Source organism: Cavia porcellus, unplaced genomic scaffold, assembly GCF_034190915.1.
Source record: "Cavia porcellus strain 051 isolate PalLab524CR breed Dunkin Hartley unplaced genomic scaffold, mCavPor4.1 scaffold_32, whole genome shotgun sequence".
In the NCBI taxonomy this organism is placed as follows: domain Eukaryota; kingdom Metazoa; phylum Chordata; class Mammalia; order Rodentia; family Caviidae; genus Cavia; species Cavia porcellus.
This window is the reverse complement of record NW_026947515.1, coordinates 10533721-10552769: the sequence shown is the minus strand read 5'-3', so window position 1 is coordinate 10552769 and position 19049 is coordinate 10533721. Positions and strand designations below refer to the sequence as shown.

At 40.5% G+C, this 19049-nt stretch overlaps 1 protein-coding gene across 1 annotated transcript; it reads right to left on the bottom strand.

Moving 5' to 3' along the window:
• Positions 1-1391: 1391 nt before the first annotated feature.
• On the bottom strand, positions 1392-17423 carry LOC134474499 (zinc finger protein 501-like). Its single transcript, XM_063242671.1, has 6 exons — positions 17256-17423; positions 16996-17056; positions 15178-15471; positions 14118-15096; positions 4960-5010; positions 1392-1433 (listed from the first exon to the last, which is right to left on the bottom strand). Exons 1-6 carry the CDS (start codon positions 17287-17289, stop codon positions 1392-1394), a joined length of 1461 nt encoding a protein of 486 aa, XP_063098741.1. The 5' UTR covers positions 17290-17423.
• Between the last annotated feature and the right edge of the window lie 1626 nt (positions 17424-19049).

The window sequence follows — 19049 nt, the reverse complement described above, 5'->3', positions numbered from 1 at the left end:
TTCTCCACCAGCTGCAGAGCTGGATCTCCTGGTGGCTCCCCAGCAGGAGTCATCTCTTGACCTCTACCTGCAGGCAGCTCTTGACCCACTCCTGCCATTCCCCTCTCTTACAGATTTACCTATTATTCTATTTATTATTATTCTATTCTGGGATGCCAGTGATAGAATCATTGCAAATGAAATTGAAGGATTTATTCTTGTTTCAGTTGATGAGTTTGGTACCATTTAGTGCCTTCTCCATATTGTGAAACCTTCACCAGTGTCCTCTTCCAGAACATTTTCATCAACTCACTACACAAATATATTTTCTTTTCTTTTCCTTCTGACTAGATTCTGGCCACCACTCATCCAATGGCCTTGTAATTTACCTGTCCTACCTTTTCCACATCACTGCAGTTGTGTTTCTCCTCTGACTTACCCTGCTGTAAGTAACTTTTTAATCTCTCCTTGTCTGAGAAGGGAATATCCAGACAGATTGTATCAATTTCTCATGCATGTATTCATGGGCTCGTGGCAGGGCATAGAAAAAGATTTCAGGAATTTTTTGTAATTCTTAGATTTCTTTGTTTTATTAATTATGTTCCTGGCTTTATAGACATATACACATCAAAACTGGTCCATGTTTAATTACATGTAGGTCATTTCATGTCTGTTTTATATGAAGGAGACTAACACACTTTCTTTCGTTACAGAGCAGCACCATGTGAGTGTCACACCCATATTTATACTTTAGATATTTCCAATGATAAATTATTAATTTTAATTTATGAGTGCTTAACAAGAAAAAAATCACAAAAGTAAAGTACTGTAGCTGTAATACAACCATTAAAATGTGAGGCACTGTGTGTTCCAAGTCTATGGCCTAGAATAGAAAGTGCAGTGTTGCAGGCAGGATGTCCATTGAATTACCCTGTGGTTTATTTCCATACAGTGTCATGAATATGGCTGCCTATGCCCTCTTCTCTGGACAGAGTAAATTTGCATAAAGTCTGGCTCAGTATGCCACCACCTATAAGTCACATATTTCTCCAGTAATTCAGTAAAAAAATGAGACACATGAACACAGGCTGATTAAGAATAATGAGGCCTTGTGTACATAATTAAAGAAATATAATGGCCATGGAGGCAAACAAATGGGAGAAATGAGCACTGGGAAACAGCAATGGCATCTGGTCCCAGGTAGTAAAAACAAGCCCAGAACTAGAATCTGCTAGGCTCGTGCCCAGGCCACAAATATGGAGGGCACCCAAGAGCTCTCCATGACTCCTCAGGGGCTGGGGGTGGGGGAAGGTCTTCAATCAGAGATCTGCTGTGTCATGGTGTAAACCCCTGCAGCCTTCACAGAGGCCAGCTGATTGGTTGCTCCACACTATAAATACTCCAGGCTGAAGTTATTCCCCCAAGTCCTGGCTGCACTGTGATGCCACTGGGGCCTGCACAGCAGAAGAGGTTAGGTCACAGATTCAGCAGCCACTGGGTTTCCCACAAAGAAATAGCTGAGCACGTGGGTGCCCCAGTGTGAGCTAAGGTGTAGCTCCTGAATTCGATGGATGATAGAAAGTTTTCCCATGGTCTTTGAACCAAGTGGGCCTATAAAGTGTCACAGGCTTGGGCAAGGCATCAGTGACAGTGAGTGGTGAGTTCTAAGTCCAGGCCTTGCCCTGCCCAATGGACTGCATGTGACAATGGCAATGTGAGGTAACCTGAGGATGAGGACCTTAGTAGGGATGGTATCAAATTACAGGCAGGTGTGGATGGGGACAGTGCTGAGGTGAAGAGTACCCCATGTGACCCTCTAGTGCCTCACCCCCGAGCATGCTAGAATTTCCACAGTAAAGGACTATGTGTGTTATTCCACTCCCAATGGACATTTGAGAACCAGTGCCGAGAGAGGGACAATGCCAGGTCCTAGGCACAGGACATGGGCAGAGTGAAGAGGATAGGGGAGAAGTCCAAAGGAGAAAGACCTCCTAGCACAGGACCCAGCCAACTCCCAAAGGCATTAGAAAAACAGCCACCAAGCTCCTGGGACCTGAGCCTAAACATGTGGGACTGATTTCAAGCAGCATCCCAAGGGATACACACACATGTGCGCACACACACACACACACACACACACACACACACACACATACACGAACACACAGTGATGCCATGATCACACACTGGGTTGCTCAGAGGAAAATTGATCTGATCTATTCAATCTATGTGCCTCAAATTCTCACCTTATTCCTCGGCTGAAAGAGGCTGGCACCAACACAGAAAAGGACAATATGTCAGTGGCCACCCAGAAGCTGGAAGCCTGGAGGAGCGGGACAATCCACAACAGAATGTAGTGGAAGAGAAGACCCAGCACTATACCCCAATAAAGCAAGGGCACACAGAGGCCAAGGTCACTACATGAGGGGATCTGAACAGCCTCACTGAGATGGAACTGATGCCTGAACCTGAGACATGCAGGCCCTAATGCTGTACAGAGCAGAGTCTGTGTGGCTGAAGACAGAGGACCAACAATTTAGAGATGCAAATTCAAATTTTTTTAGTCAATAAAGAGATGAAAAGAGAGAACAGAGGGCTTGGTGAGAATAAGGGAAGGGAAGAGTGATCAAGGGACAGGTGTGGGGCAGAACCTCACAACTGATATAGCACATCAGTGACCACTGATGAATGCATGGCTGCAAACTTAAGTACAACAGATAAACTTCAGTTCTGTCAGGTTCTATGGGTTAGGAATTCAGGAGGTGCTGCTGGGGGATCCACCTTAGGTTCTCCAAATCAGGCTGCAGAATCAGTGGAAGCACATCTGTGGCAAAATCTGTTCTCAGGCTCTCTCTCTCTCTCTTGCTAATAGTCAGGAACAAGGTTAGAATGGAGGTCTGATGTCTGCTCTGTCTCTTACCCTTTTTCTCTGCAAAGAGTCAGCCTCTCCTCAGGGAAGATGCAGAGATAGCAATACAGAGAGGAAGAAAAAACAAAAGAGAGAGAAAGGAAGGAAGAACAGAGGAGGGAGAGATCAGGAGGTTGGTCACAGGCATTTTATGTGTGAACCTTGATAGTAACATCCCATCACGTCTGCCATGTTCTGTTATTAAGAATAAGTAAGGAATTGGGGAGAGAGCTCAGGATAGAGTACTTCCCTACCATGTGTGAGGATCTGGGATAAATTTTAGCCTAGCTAAAACAAAGCTGAACAAAATTCTCTACCTGTGACCTATGGTCAAGGAATGGACTACTCAGGAAGTGGCCATCAAAAGGTGAGCTGTCAGCAGTTGAGCACGCTGGCCATGGGTGTAGTGACTCACACAGGTGTGAATGAGGCACAGTGCTGGTAGATCTGGGGGTGCATCTGGATCCATGCTGCTTGCCTAGCTTGTGTGAGGTCCTGACTTGAGGCCATAGAACCAATACATAGAAGAAATTGAGATGCTTAGGGAACAAAATGATGGTTAATCTGATGAACTTCTGCCCCCTCATGATGACACCAGGCAAACATGTCCAGGAGGTGAGTGTCATTTACACCACCATACAGAAGGATCTAGGCCTATGTACAATGTGTTCACCTCCCTCCCACCTTTCATCGATTTCACCTCTAATTCTGTACACTGTGTACACATGACACCAGCCCACAAATTTAAAAGTGTCATCTCTCACCTCTGATGATGTCCCTAGGAAGCAGATGCCAATATGACCTCCATAGCTCAGGGGGACACACTGGAAAGGACATGAGAGGCATGGTGTCTTTTCTAAGTTGACAAGGGAAGTAGGAAGGAGGAGTTGGGTCTAAAACTAGGTCTTCTCTGAATGGGGACCCTGGCTTCATTGCAGTTTTTCCTTTCCCGTGGGGAAGCTTTGCCTCCTGCCAAAGATCCATCCCTGGGGTGGAGCAGTTGTCTACAATCTGAAGAACACTGGGCAGTCATTCCATGTGCTTCCATGGTATCCAGAGCAAGAATCTCTGGGGGATTCCAGATGACCCAGTTCCACATAGACATTATAGAGGGAGCTGGTAGGTGCCTTAAATCATCAGTGTACCAGGTATTGACCATGTTGCAGTGACCAGAGCAGATACAAACACTGGTCTCTTGTGTTTCCATGTTATGAAGGCAACACAGGCACCCTGGAGAGCAGGCCATGTACCACCCACATTATGGTGAATGTGTCTAACTTCTTGGCCTCTGTACATATGGACATAAAATAGGGGAAAGCGAGACTCACAAAGGCACACAGAATGGAGTGATGCATATGCACTGAAGGTGGAGGAAAGGCAGGCAGGATGCACTCCCACTGTCCACTCACTTCTCAGATAGTTATACAGCAGCACCCTGTTGAGCAACCATTAGAGTAACACTGCAGACTCCACTTGCTTTCTCACAGAGGCAATGGGCCACAAGGGTAGAAAAGGGAGTTGCATTTCAGGATTCCTACAGAGTGTAGGACAGGTGGTAACAGCACTGTCCAGGGACCTCTGACAGCAAGTGAGGGCTGATTATGGTTAGCAAACAGGATACACTGGGAGGGCCATTTGGGAGGGAGGCCACACCTGTAGTGCTGCTTACACCTGTCCTCCTCAGGGTCAGAGTTTCTCTTCTTGGCTCCTGGCAGGTGCTGCTAAGCAAGGTGGTACAATCAGCCCAATCTAATTTGATTGAGTTGGGTCAAGCCTAGCTCACTGAAAATGAGAACTGCAGTGAGAAGGAATTGTCCTGGGTCTGTTGGTTTCTGAGGAGGACATGGGACACTTTAGAGGGAGAAAGACTCTCAGACTTGGGGCCTCCTGCAACACAGAGGCATGCAGAAGTGAGTGGGGTGAGGGAGAATGGGAAGTTTTCCTGGGGTGCATTTGTGCACAGAGCTGTCCCTGACAGGCCCTGGGAGGTTTTGGGGCCTGCAAGGAGCAAGGACAGTTGGTGATTTTTCTAAATCTGGGCTGGTACTGGACTGAGCTCAAGGTCTACTTACAGATCTTGTGCCAGCTTCACGTCCAATGACCTCAACAGCTCTGGTATCAACCTGAAAATAAAGGGCAGATAACTGGTCTGGTGGAATTCCAAGGCAGGCCTGTTGCTGGCTCCATGGCAGGTGTCCTGAGCTCCACTTAGGGCTCAAGTCCTGCAAAGCACCTGCCCTTTGCTTGCCCTTCCCTTTACCTCTTCTATTTCTCTCAGTTTTCCTTTCTACTCTTAAGTCTACAGTTCTTTGAAACATTAAATTCTAAGATAATTTTAAGTTAAGATTTCATTAGTTTCCACATGTTCAGTTGAGTCACACGTAAGCACATCGTCAATTGGTACAATCTTCACATCTGTCGAGTGCCAGCTTTCTGCTCAGTGTTGGACCCATCCATACCCCTGTTCTCTCCTGCTAGTCCCCACCCAGTGCTGACCTTTCTCTCACTGTGATTTACTACCTTGGGTCTTTCTTTTTCTTTTAATTTTTATTTTGCAAGTATACAACAGAACAAGTCAGAATAAAGCCAACTAAGATTGTACAGTGAAATTGGTACAGAACTTCACAGCAGGTTACCGGAACAACAGTCATAGGTATCACAGTATATTTTGTTATCTTTATAATAGTTGTTCTTTCAATCCTGTATATCAAAATGAGATGAAATATAGAACACTATAGAACTTATCAAAACAGAATATTGAATAGAGCAGTACCATTAATCAGAAAAGAGCAAAACAGTAATAAAAGTATTTGCCGTCAAAGAAATGGTAGAAGGAAGTCCCCCTTATTTGCTATGGTCAACCTCCCAGGAGATGCTCAGATTTCTGGTTCCCACTTGCTAATGGACAGGGAGGAGGAGGGGAAGGAGGATAGGGGAAGTGGGATATTTGACTCTAGGCCATGTAGCAGTAGGTTCACTATTGTTAGCAAGGAGGCAGAATGGTCATTTGTTTTCACAGTGTCCTCAGTTCCAATATAGCATGGATTTCAGGAGACACTGCTAGTTCTCCTCCTGGAAGGACTGCAGTGGGCCACACTACCACTGCTTACCAGGGAGCAGAGGTGCTGGCTTGGCTTCCCAGAGTCCTAAGTTCCAACATGGCGTGGATCTCAGGAGACACTGTTAGTTCTCCCCCCTGTAAGAGCTGCAGTGGCCCACACTTACCAGCGAGTACCCTGGGTCTTTCATATCAGTGCATCAGATTCTGCTTGGCCAAACATTTCTGGAGGAGACTGGCTGCTACTGCTCTTTGAAAGAAGAGAAAATCCTAGAGAAAAAAAGTCTACAGGGAAAATGTAGAGACCATTGTGTATGTACTAATCTTTTCATTTTTGAAAATGTTTTCCATGATTTCAGTGATACAAAGGGAGCTACAAAGGGCTGATTCAATGCATTTGAAAAACAACAATAATGCAAAAACCAAAACAGGAAACCTTTATTTACAACCAAGAGTCAGATAGATGGTTTTTATTACAAGTGTGAAAGAGGTTTCATGAGTCCATTTTGTGAAGGAAATGGCAAATTCTTCTAACTCAAAGGGAATCACCAGACATGGCCAACACCAGACATGAGCCTCCTAAACTGGTTTCATCCAGGCACACATCCCTGAAATGTGTTGTTCCCCCATCCACTGACACATTTGAAGGCAGGTGCTGAACAACAATGGGAAGGGCAGAGCACAGCCATATCTCCCAGCTCCCATCAGAGCTCTAAACAGCCTTCCCCACAACTCCTAGGACTAAGAATACAGTTTTCTCCCACACAGAATGCTGCACAAATTTTCAAGAGTTTGATTCACAGTACTCTTTGAAGCAGGAATGAGCTGGGACCCTTGCTAGCCTCCGCATAGAGTACACACAAGGAGAGCTGTCGGGACGATGCTGTTCACTGCAGCCGGGGGGAATTTTGTCCTGGCCCCAGGGCCACAGAGGTGCAGGGCTAAGGATGACAAACTCATGGCATGACAAGGTTTCCCCAGGGCCAGCCAGTACACTGGGCATCTCCACTGCAATCCAGAACCTCCCGAAGCCAAAGACAGCACTGTGCAAGGGTATTTGGATATCAGGGTGGCAAGTCAGGTGATGGAGAGCCCTGCCTGACACAGCTGTGCAATGTGTCCCTCTGGAGCTAAACCTGCAGCAGATCCCACTCATTGCTTTCCTCATGTCTGGCAGCGAGGACATCAGACAGAAGCATAGCAACATACTTGAAGTTTACTCAAAATAAAATCATTTAGCTTCCTTTCAAGAATGACTGATGACTTCCCTTCAAGAAATTCCCTTCAAGAAATGACTTCCCTTCAAGAAATGCACCAGTCTGGAAAATCAAGGCTGAGAACATCACTGTGAATTTTGTATAAATAAACTGACCCTTTACAAGATATGGTGGTAATGCACGTGGGTGGGTCTGCTATGATAGAGATGTGGACTCTCATGCATACAGGTTTCATAACTGCAATAGAAATTTTCAAATAAATGATGCATGCTCATGACTTTCTGTTTGTATTGCACTGCAGGAAGGGGGATCCAAGCAGCAACCTAGATTTACTGCGCTGCCTCAGAAAACCTAGTTCAAAACCCACCACACAATTCAATCACCCAACAATGAAAGCTCAGCAACGTGGTTCCTACTTGTTGTGGCTGGTAGTTGACAATCTTGAGGTGTTTCTATCTGTGCCAGCCATCTCTGACTCTCTTAGTTTCTGTTGGCCAGGGTGTGAATCAGACTATCTGTTTACAAGAAAGTTCTGTCATCATTTCAGGACCAGTGGCAGCCTTTCATTTACTGGAAATAATTTTTCAAGTTTGGCCATAAGAAACATATACCATGTGCTTCACAAGTTGAGGGGAAATGAGATTGTTTGAAACACCTACAGGAAACTCATTTTGTCTGTAGCAGACCCACTTGCTGCTGAAGTCCATATTTTCAAGGTAAAAAGCCATGAGTCACGTGTTGTTGCACGATATGCTAAAATGCACAAAAACTTCCCCAAGTTCAGTTTCTTCTTTACTTCCCTCATTCTACCAAGCCACAGAATGGATTCTGAGCATTCAAACACATAGGGTTAGAATTGCATTAGAGATCTGTAAAAACTTCAGTAAACTGGAAAGTGAAAAGACAAAGAAAGGTTTTTGGCCAAATGCACCTCTAAATATATGCTTAAAGCAACAAAGAAACCAAGAAGAAGATAAAGAAGTCAAAGACAAAGAAGTCCAAGAGAACGACAAAGACAAAGATGAAGAGATGAAGAAGAAGAAGAAGAAGAAGAAGAAGAAGAAGAAGAAGAAGAAGAAGAAGAAGAAGAAGAAAGGGTAGAAGAAAACAAGAAGGGGAAAGAAAGAAAAACAAAACGTAATGCCAAAGTGTGGGGTTTTGTCTCCAATGCCTCAACCTCCTTTTAAAAGGAAAGGATCAAAATTTGCAGAATGGAAGGGTTACTGTGGAAAATGGCCTTTGCACCAAGGCACTGATGGTGTGTCTGGACCACTATGAATGTCCAATACATGGCAAAGCCTGGAGCCTGGTGGAGGCTGAGGCCAGGACCCAGGAGTTGAGGCCCCTGGGGCTGAGGTGGTAGGGTCTTTGTTGCACCCTGGGGGCTCTGCCTTATTGGGCCTGCAGGGCTGCAGCATGGATGCTGTGGTAGAAAACGGTGTAAGGCAGGAGGTACTGGGCTCCTCTGCATTCTGCACACTCCCTGCGTGGCCTGAGCACAGGAAGATTCCAGTCCTCCTTGCTGGAAAAAGAGACTCTGAAGAAGATTCTGGGTGTCCTGTGCCAGACACAGATGGTCACAGTGACTTCTCAGGTAGGGAGGGCAGGACACCCACCACAGCACGATCCACATGGCAGGTTTAAAAGTTAGTCATGAATGATGTGTTGCCTTTCTGAATAAAAAGACTCCTTATTTTATATATCTATAAAGTGAAGCTTGAATGTTCTTCCATATGCTTATCCTACATTACACATAAAAGAAAATTAAATCATCCATTTCCACTCACCTATTCAAGAAAATACCAACTATTTATTCTGAACTGAATTGAACAGAAGAGCAGCAATATTGAATGGAGCACTATAAATAATGCAATGGAAAAGCCATAAAGGCATCCCTCCCAGGATGAGGGGTCTGCCACTGACCAGCTCCTCGCTCCTGTCCTCATCTGCTGTGCAGGCTTGTGTCTCTTCACTGCTGGGTGGAGAGAGAGCCAGGACACAAGCTCTCTTCCATCTCAGGAAAGATCAGGGACATGGCCTAGGACATGGCCTTCTTTTAGCATTTTCAGTGACTGTAATTTATAATTAACTCAGCAGCTGTGCTGTGGAACATTCATGGTATCTAATTGTCCACATTTTACCTGATTAAGAAGAGAATATGGTGTCTGTAAATCTCATTTTTATAATGACCCTTAGGAGTGGAATTTCCAGGTTAAATGTATATAAGATAAATTGAGGGTCACAGATTTTTCACCTGAAGCCTCAGCATAGAGCTAGAGCCTGGTAGAAGAATACTGAGTCTGCTCACATCTCTGTGGAAATCTGAAGTCACAGAGATGGTCCAGGCAGAGGTTCAGGACACCATGTCTCCTAGCAGGAAGCATGGCTAAAAAATACCCAGGTCCAGGCTGTCTCCTCCATCAGTGAGTTCTCAGGAAAGCATCACACACTGCACACTGGACAGGGGAGAGCTGGAATGGTTCCAGAGCTCCTTCCTACATGCCTGTCTCACTCAGGGGAGCTCTGTATGAGGCCAGTCTGTCACAAACCCCAACATGACTGAATGTTTTCCACCCAGGTGCAGATCTGAGCTGCCACGTGTGGACTCACCGTAGCTATGGAGCAGGACAGATGTTTACAGGGAGCAGGTCAGGAGATGGGGACACTGCAGGCAGGTCAGGGTATGAAGCCTTAAATAAGAGACCAGGCCCTCACCAGCCCCAGTTTCCTCCATCAGTAACCAAACCCTGCAAGAGTGTGCATTAAAAACTGAGTAAGGGAAAGGAGTTACAAAATTACATATTATAGAGATAGTTTGAAGATACAAAAGTAAATGTTAGCATCCAAAAGTAAAATGACATGTGACCCTTAATGGATATGTGGTGAGCATTGATGTCCCAGAACCACATGCATCAGAATGAAATAGTCTGATGAACAGAGCAATAAGGAGCACAGGCAATGGGTAAAAATCAAAGCTTCTTAATAACAACAACAAAGCTGGGATACAAAAAGTGCACTGGTGAATTTTATCCAGTATATAATAAAGAATAAATACTGATTGTTTTTCAATTCTTTGATCAAGTTGAAGGAAAACCCACCATCAACTTCTTTTAAGTGACAAAGTTAAAGTTATCCTGAGAATGAAGCCAGACAATAATGTCTTAAAAATAATGTAAATGAAAATACTCTGTTGGCTAATATTCCTACCAAACATAAACAAAAGTGTTCAGCTAAATGTTTGCAACGTTAACTCACCAGCATATTCAAAATTAACCAACATTATCAACACTGGGCTCAATCTCAGTGGTGCAAGAATGGTCCCTCTCTAACAAACTATCTGTTTCCACTGGTTTTAACATGTATCTTACTATATTCTACTATATGTGATAGTATAAAGAAAATTTTTTAAAAGGCAAGGAGATAATATAGAAACCATTGTTCATTTTCTGTTAACTGGTTCTAAATACCCTGTAATTCTTTCATTCTGTTGAATGGCTTCACACTGTCTTGATATGCTTGATGCTATCGTATATGAAGTTATACTCAAATAATTCAAGGAATGAGGCACTCTGGTGACTACTATTATGTTAGATTATCTGGGAGTGAAACACAATTATGCTTAAATTGTTCCATTCTGACCAGTGTTGTTCTATTACAATGTCATCTTTTATCTCAATCTCCACCCTTTTTTAAATTAAATTTTTTTATTTTTTTCAATTAAGGAAAACTAAATTTAAAAATAGCAGGATATACTATAGTAACTATTTGTTTTCCTATTAACCTGATTTGAACCCCAGTATTGCTCTCCACATCTTGTTCTGTCTGAATTTACTATATTCTATTTTGTTTGATAGTACCAAGTTTGAGGGTATAGACAACCACTTTGAAGGCAATAAGATTTATTATGATGCCCATTATAGTTTGACTATTATCTTCTTTTGAAGTCTTGCAAGGTTTCCAGTGTAGGTTTGATTGGTCTTGTTCTGTACTGTTTTGATCAATTCTATTATATCTGATGATATAGCAACTCTTTTCAAAAATAGCAAGAGGCACAATGGTAACCATTTTTGATCATCTGATATTCTATTTTTGCATCATGTACTATGCCCATCCTTCTGTTCTAACTGTCTCTGTTTTGTTTAGTCATGTTAGGATTTATTCTCTTCAAAAAAATGTAATAAGAACTGTGGGAGTAAAAAAACTCAAAACTTGTAACTGTTATTGTAAAAAAGAGAGGAAAGGAAGGTGGTCTAAGGGATATAACTGCATGCTTGAGTCTGTAGGATGGAAAATCATATTACTGAGCTTTTGTTGGATCACTGAACAGAACTTTCTGCAATCTCATTGTATGAATATCAACTTTATATGCTTTAATTTTATAATTTGTACAACTGTTTCTAAGATGACTGAAAGGATTTTTGCCCAGATAGGACACTGTAGCCAGGAAAGCCACAACCGGAAGCAGGAAGCCCCATCTCCCCTGCCCCTAGGAAGTTACCTGTGATGCCATCTTTCAGCCCCTGGAAATTTACATATGGTGCAAAACCTAGGACCAATGGGCTACTTGTGTATCCCTAGTGCCCGCCTTAGGTTCCACCCCAAACCGAGGCTATTTATAGGCCCCCATGCGACGTGTCCGCTGGAGAGATTGCTGGACGCCAGCGGTGAGGGTGCTGGTCATTTCTCTCCATGTTCTCAGAATAAAGGCCACTTTTTATTTTATATTTCTCATCTTTTGTTAATATTTTTCATCTTTTGGAAATAACCCTAGCAATGACAATATGTAACCTATTAACTAGTGATTTCTTACTGTATTTTTTCTTGAAATTCTGTATTACTTGTACCCTTTTACTGCTTTGTTTTTTATTTCCTTTCTTCTCTTTAATTAAAAAAATAATCAAACCTGGAATGGATATCTTTTATTTATTTATTTATTTTGGCTCTGGAGATGAAACTCATGACCTCACACTTGCCAGGCAGGTGCCTTAAGCCACTGAGCTAAACACCCAGCCCACCAATGGATATCTTCTACACCTTGTCATCTTCAGAGTAGTTGCCTCTGCTCTTGAACTTGATACCAGCAAGCATACCCAAAGTGAATAAAATCAGTCAAGGCCAAATAACATTGAAACAATCCAGCTTCAAAGAACATCAGTCATAGAAGACAATATAAGTAATATAGGGATTCAGTTTTAGTTAATAGGAAATTAAGGATAATTACCATGGTATAAACTGCTATTTTTGGGTTATCTCTCTGTGCCCTCAAATCTAATATGAGTAGACAGACCAGAACAAAATATAACCAAACTAAACAGAGCAACAAGACTTTAGCTTTTAAATCCTGATACACTTTTAAGTATGTCCTCTGCCTTCTTTTTTTAGGCAATTCCTCACCTTTCTCCTTCTCAGGATATTATTATTCACTGTTCAGAGTGATATTAGTCTAGTCTCTTATGTTCCCTTTCAGCATATATAAAGATAAAGGCAGCTACTACAAAGACAATGAGAGACATTATGTTAGTCATTATCGACTTCGCCAAAATCAGTGTTGAAGATCGAAAAAGCAAGCTTGATTAGTTCTATAATCTTCAGTATATATTCAATGTGTGTGAGGATGGGAACAACTATTTGGAAGAAAACTAGAGACAGTAAGATAGACAGTGAACATTTCCAGTGGGCTTGCTTTGAAATCTGTGTTTCCTTAACTTGTTTTCTTATGAACTGTTTTGCTCTGTTTCGCTATGTTTAATCTTACCCTCTTTAAGAAAAAAAAAAGTGTGTAGGACGGATAGGCCTAGTAATAACTTTTTGGTGGATCATTGAGGTGAACCATGACAGTGTCATTATTTGAATATCAGTTTGTATGCTTTAAATTTGTAACTTGAACAACTACTTCTAAGATGACAATATGATACTAATCAACTAGTGATTTCTTATTGTTTATTTTTCTGAAATTCTTTATTATTCCTACACTTTTTTCCTCTTTAAATAAACAACATTAAAATTCACCATAAAAATACAAAATTTAAGTTTTAAAGACAAAATATTAAGTACGGAGGCACTATCCATACTTGAAAGTGAAAAGCCCATTTCAGTTTAGGATGTTTAGTTACAAGATGCCATGTTGAAGCACAAAAACAACTAGATTAAAAAATCTAGAGAGGTACAAGTGTTTAACTGAAAACCAAATGCAATATGTGCACCTAAGGAGAGCCCCACCTCAGATTTGTCATTTCTGGAATATTTGTGAAGAAATATTGACATCTAATTTCTGTATTGATTATTTCTTCAGGTCTCCTTGGGGTTTTTAAAGTAAACTTAGATCTAAACTGTCTGAACAGTGATGCTTTTTCTATGTATTTAACAAGAAAGATGGCTATATTTCTCACATAGTTAATCCACATATCATCTCTGCCTAGTGAACTATTTCAGATATGTAACAATGATCAAGCATGCTGAGAGTATTCCCATAACACATAGGATGTATCTTGTGTGAGTTTTTTCATGTATTTCACTTACAATCTGGCTGGTGAAAGTGTCTCCACTTGCTTACATAGCCAGTGGTTCTTCCCAGTGTGAATTCTTTCACGTGTTTTGCAATGACTATATGCAGTAAAAGCTTTGCCACATTGTTATATACATAGGCTTTCTCACCAGTGTGAAGTCATAGATGTATTTTACAAAATCCATGTGTGGTGAAAGCTTTCCCACATTCTTCACATACACACAGGGTTTCTCAACCATGTAAATTTTATAATGTATTGTACAATGAGCATTTCTGCTGAAACCTTTTCCACATTCCTTACATATGTAAGTTTTCTGCCCAGTGTGAAGATTTTCATGCATTATGCAATATGTACATGTGCTGAAACCATTCTTATGATGCCTATATACACTGGTTTTATATTGAATGTGAACTTTCATGTTTCTTACAATCTCCCTGTGTTTTAAAAGCTTTCCCACATTGCTTACACACATATGGTTTCTCTCCAGTGTGAATTCTTTCATGTTCCTTACAATGTCCAGGTCTGGTAAAAGCTTTCCCACATTGCTTACATACATAGGGTTTTTCTCCAGTGTGAATTCTTTCATGTTGCTTACAACAATCAGGTCTGGTAAAAGCTTTCCCACATTCCTTACATACATAGGGTTTCTCTCCAGTGTGAATTCTTTCATGTTCCTTACAACATCCAGGTCTGGTAAAAGCTTTCCCACATTCCTTACATACATAGGGTTTCTCTCCAGTGTGAATTCTTTCATGAACCTTATAACTTGCATGTGTGTTAAAAGCCTTGCCACATTGCTTACATACATATGGTTTCTCTCCAGTGTGAATTCTTTCATGTTTCTTACAGTATCCCCATGTGTTAAAAGCTTTCCCACATTGCTTACATACATATGGTTTCTCTCCAGTGTGAATTCTTTCATGTTTCTTACAATCTCCCTGTGTTTTAAAAGCTTTCCCACATTGCTTACATACATAAGGTTTCTCTCCAGTGTGAATTCTTTCATGTTTCTTACAACATCCAGGTATGGTAAAAGCTTTCCCACATTCCTTACATACATAGGGTTTCTCTCCAGTGTGAATTCTTTCATGATTCTTACAAGCTCCCTGTGTTTTAAAAGCTTTCCCACATTCCTTACATACATAGGGTTTCTCTCGAGTGTGAATTCTTTCATGTTGCTTACAACAATCAGGTCTGGTAAAAGCTTTCCCACATTGCTTACATACATAGGGTTTCTCTCCAGTGTGAATTCTTTCATGTTGCTTACAACAATCAGGTCTGGTAAAAGCTTTCCCACATTGCTTACATACATAGGGTTTCTCTTCAGTGTGAATTCTTTCATGTTTCTTACAATCTCCCTGTGTTTTAAAAGCTTTCCCACATTCCTTACATACATAGGGTTTCTCTTGAGTGTGAATTCTTTCATGATCCTTACAAGCTCCCCGTGTTTTAAAAGCTTTCCCACATTGCTTACATACATAGGGTTTCTCTCCAGTGTGAATTCTTTCATGTTGCTTACAACAATCAAGTCTGGTAAAAGCTTTCCCACATTGCTTACATACATATGGTTTCTCTCCAGTGTGAATTCTTTCATGTTGCTTACAATGTCCAGATTTGGTGAAACCTTTTCCACACTGCTGACATACATAGGGTTTCCCTCCACTGCAATATTTTTCATGGATCTGAACATCGTGGTGTGTTTCTGTTTCTTTCACATTCACATTACCTTCTGCAGTACAAAGGAATACTTCTTTACACTGCTTCCAAGATGTATATACATAAGATTTCCCTAGCTTGTCATTTCTGTAAAGACAAAATCACATATAGGATTTATAACCATATTAATAAGCTTTTCTTGGAGAGTTGAACAAAACTGTTTGCAGTCTCACTGTTTGAATCCCCAATTCATATGTTTCACTTTTGTATTTCATAACTATTTCTATGATCAGCATTTGTAATCATCATCTTGCAATTTCTTATTGTTTTTTTCACTTTGAAAGCAGTATTATTTATACTTATTTTATCTTATTTAATCTTTCCTTATATTAAATTTAAAAAAAGAAAAATTCACAGTGAAATTGGTCTCCATTTAATGACTGCATTAATATCAAGTTCTGTTTTTAATGCCTGCTAAGAAATTCTGACCATGAAGCAACAGAAAGGCCTTGTAAGATATGTTGAAAACAACCAAAAGACTGGTACACATTTGGAAATCTTAAAAGTTGGTACTTTGAAATGCGTAATCTTTAGCTTCACTTTGGGCATGGGTACATATATGTATCACATGCAGATTATTCTCATATGTTTCCCCATCACAATCTCCCTTCTGTCCTTAACCTGTAGTCCCCTTTTCCATATGGTCAGTCTTACTTTTCTCTAACAACCCTGTTTCATTTCTTTACACATTTTGTATTTTGGTTTCTCATCTAAAAGAAAGCCAGTGACCTTTTAGGTTTTATAGCTGAGCTATTTCACTGAATTGATGGTTGAAAGACCCATCTAATTCTTATGGCAAGTGACATTATATTATTTATTTTTTGACATTACATAACACATTGTTTTCCATTCTGGGCTGGGAATGAAGAACAGGTCTTAGCATAAATCTATAGCTTTTTAAAAATCTATTTTAAGAGATTTTCATAGATCATTAAGCTGTGAAGTTTGAACTTGAAATTGCCATTCTGCAAAATCTGATTCCTACTGTGCTGGGTTTACAAGAATGCACAATCACAGAGAGTCTATTAACATTACCTTCTCTACAAATCCAGTGATAGATAGATAAGCTTCAAGGCCTGATCTGTTATAACATGATCTGCTTTGTATATGAATGAGCATGTATCAGTATTTTATGCAGATTTTGTCATTTTGAAAATATTCAGGACAAGTATGAGGGGATCAATTTGTAGAGACAACTGCATACTGATATTCAAAATGAGTGCACTAACATTCCAACTGCCTACTAAGAATATTAGTCAGAATCGACGATTGTCTAGAGCTTGGCTTGGAAACATGAGCACTCAGTTTTATTTCAAATTCTATTGCAATCTTAGCAATTATTAGATAATGAATGTGTTGTATTCACATGTATATATGGGTAGAAAAACTGAAGGGAGAATGTCATAACTCAAAGTGTATGCCTTTCGTATACAACTATATGCAATGTCATACATTTTCATGATTTAATTCCCTCATATATACACTAGCTTATACATCTTTGGAGAATATTACTGACATTAAATTGAATGGTGCCTCATTACTTTGGTGGTCACTTTTCTGCTGACTCACTAATTACTCAGGAACATTCCTCTCCTTGTGAGTGTGAATTACCTTAAGTATCTCCAGTACATTTTGCCTTCTTTTTCAGCTTCCTTGATGTCCCCAAGTCCTCCTGAATTGTAGACATAGAAATACCAGGACTCAGTTGAGTAATTCATACAAATTAATAGATTTTGTTTAGATTTATGATATAATGTGTCCAGGTCTGAGATATTTTTAAAAATATTTTCATATTCTTTTTAATGAAACAGCACTAATGAGCAACAAACAATATTCTGACAGCATGAGTGCCAAAAAGGTTTCATCCTTACCTATTGCAGCCATGTTCCTAAAGATTTCACCCATCACATCTCTGTAGAGGTTCTTTTGGGATGGACTCAGCAAAATCCACTCCTCATTGCTGAAGTTCACAACCACATCCTCAAAGGTCACTGCCTCCTAAAGGATCATACATATATTTCTCAAAGGAAGGTTGAGACCCCAGGTTTGGGATATCTTAAATTCTCTCCTACAAATCTGAATCAAAAGCAAAGTGTGGTGGTGCATATCTATAAACCCAGCACTCAAAAGGCAGAGAGAGGAACGCATCAGTGAGGTCAGGGCAATTCTAGGCTCCACAGGGTGTTCAAATCCACCTGATATACATACAGAAAGCTTGTCTCAATAAAACAAAACTAAACTAAACAAATAAATCCAAACAAAACAGCTGAATGAAAACTGATTTGTTCAAATTTAAATCCATGTCTTGGTCATTAATTTTGTGTTTATACACATTTTTGAAGACAGCAAATTTGATGCTAGATTGCAACTCACTGCTAATGTAACAGCCAAATAGGAGCACTGATTCTTGTGCTGAGTCATGGCAAGATTCCCTGTGCACTTTCTCTGAAGCAGAGCTCACAGTGAGAAGCCTGCAGGACCAGCAACCACAAAGCACAGAGGCAGATAAATGTCTCATCAATTGCCTGGGAAGCCAAGCAAGCACCTCCCCTCCCCGGTCAGCGGTGGCAGTCTGGAAAAATGCAGCCCTTCCAGGGGGATAACCAGCAGCAGCTCCTAAGATCCGTTCTATGTTGGAACTTAGGGCGCTGTGAAACCAAACAACCAGCTTGCCTCCCTAGTAAGCAACCCCAAACCTACTGATGCACCACCTAGAATCAAACATCCCACTTCCCTACCCCTCTTCTCCTGTCACCCCACATTAGCAAATAGGAACCAGAATTCTGAGCATCTCATGGGAAGTTGAACATAGCAAATAAGGGGGACTTCCTTCTACTATCTCTTTGAAGGAAAATGTTTTTATTATTGTTTCACTCTATTCTGATTAATGGTACTGCTCAATTGAATATTCTGTTTTGATAAGTTCTATAATGTTCTGTATTTCATCTCATTTTGACATATGTGATTAAAGAACTATGACAAAGATAACAAAATATACTGTGATACCTATTACTGTTATCCCAGTAACCTGTTGTGAAGTTGTGTACCAATTTCATTGTGTGATCTTAGTTGACCTTATGCTGCCTTGTTCTGTTCTATTTTACCAATTTCAAAATTAAATAAAAAATCTCAGTAATCACTTTGATAGACTACAGATGATGTCTGTTCAAATCTCATTTAGGCCAATGAGTACTTTGTTCTTAATATACTTAAGCAGCATTTTGAAACATGAATTTAGTTTCATAGAACAAAAAATAAATAACATCAAATATTGTATATAAATAATAACTCAAGTGTTAGTGGAAAACAGCTGTATTTTAAAAATATGTATATAAAATGAAACCAGGCCCAAGCTGTAAATTATACCTCACTGTCACCAAGTGATCACTTTCAATTCAAATATAAGAAATATATCTTGGGAGGCTGGTGAAGGATTTCTTCCTTGAATTTGGGGCTAGCCTAAGTTACAGAGCTGTCTAAAATAGACAAACCCTGATTGAGACACCAAACAGACAAAGTGAAACTTAAAAAGAGACTGCATAAGACACCTTTGGTTTCTTTTAAAAAAAAATTATAGCCATACAATACAGAAAAATTCCAACAATATTCAACACTTTCTCAGAAACAATGTGGGTATCATCCTTACTACACAGAAAACATTTTCA

Coding starts and splice junctions, on each gene's coding strand:
- LOC134474499 (XM_063242671.1), bottom strand. CDS start 17,289: ATGGGTGAAATCTTTAGGAACATGGCTGCAATAG. Junction 15,097..15,177: donor CTTGATTGTTGTAAGCAACA/TGAAAGAATTCA, acceptor AGCTTGTAAGGA/TCATGAAAGAATTCACACTC. Junction 1,434..4,959: donor GTGAAGCTGGCACAAGATCT/GTAAGTAGACCT, acceptor TCTGCTGTGCAG/GCCCCAGTGGCATCACAGTG.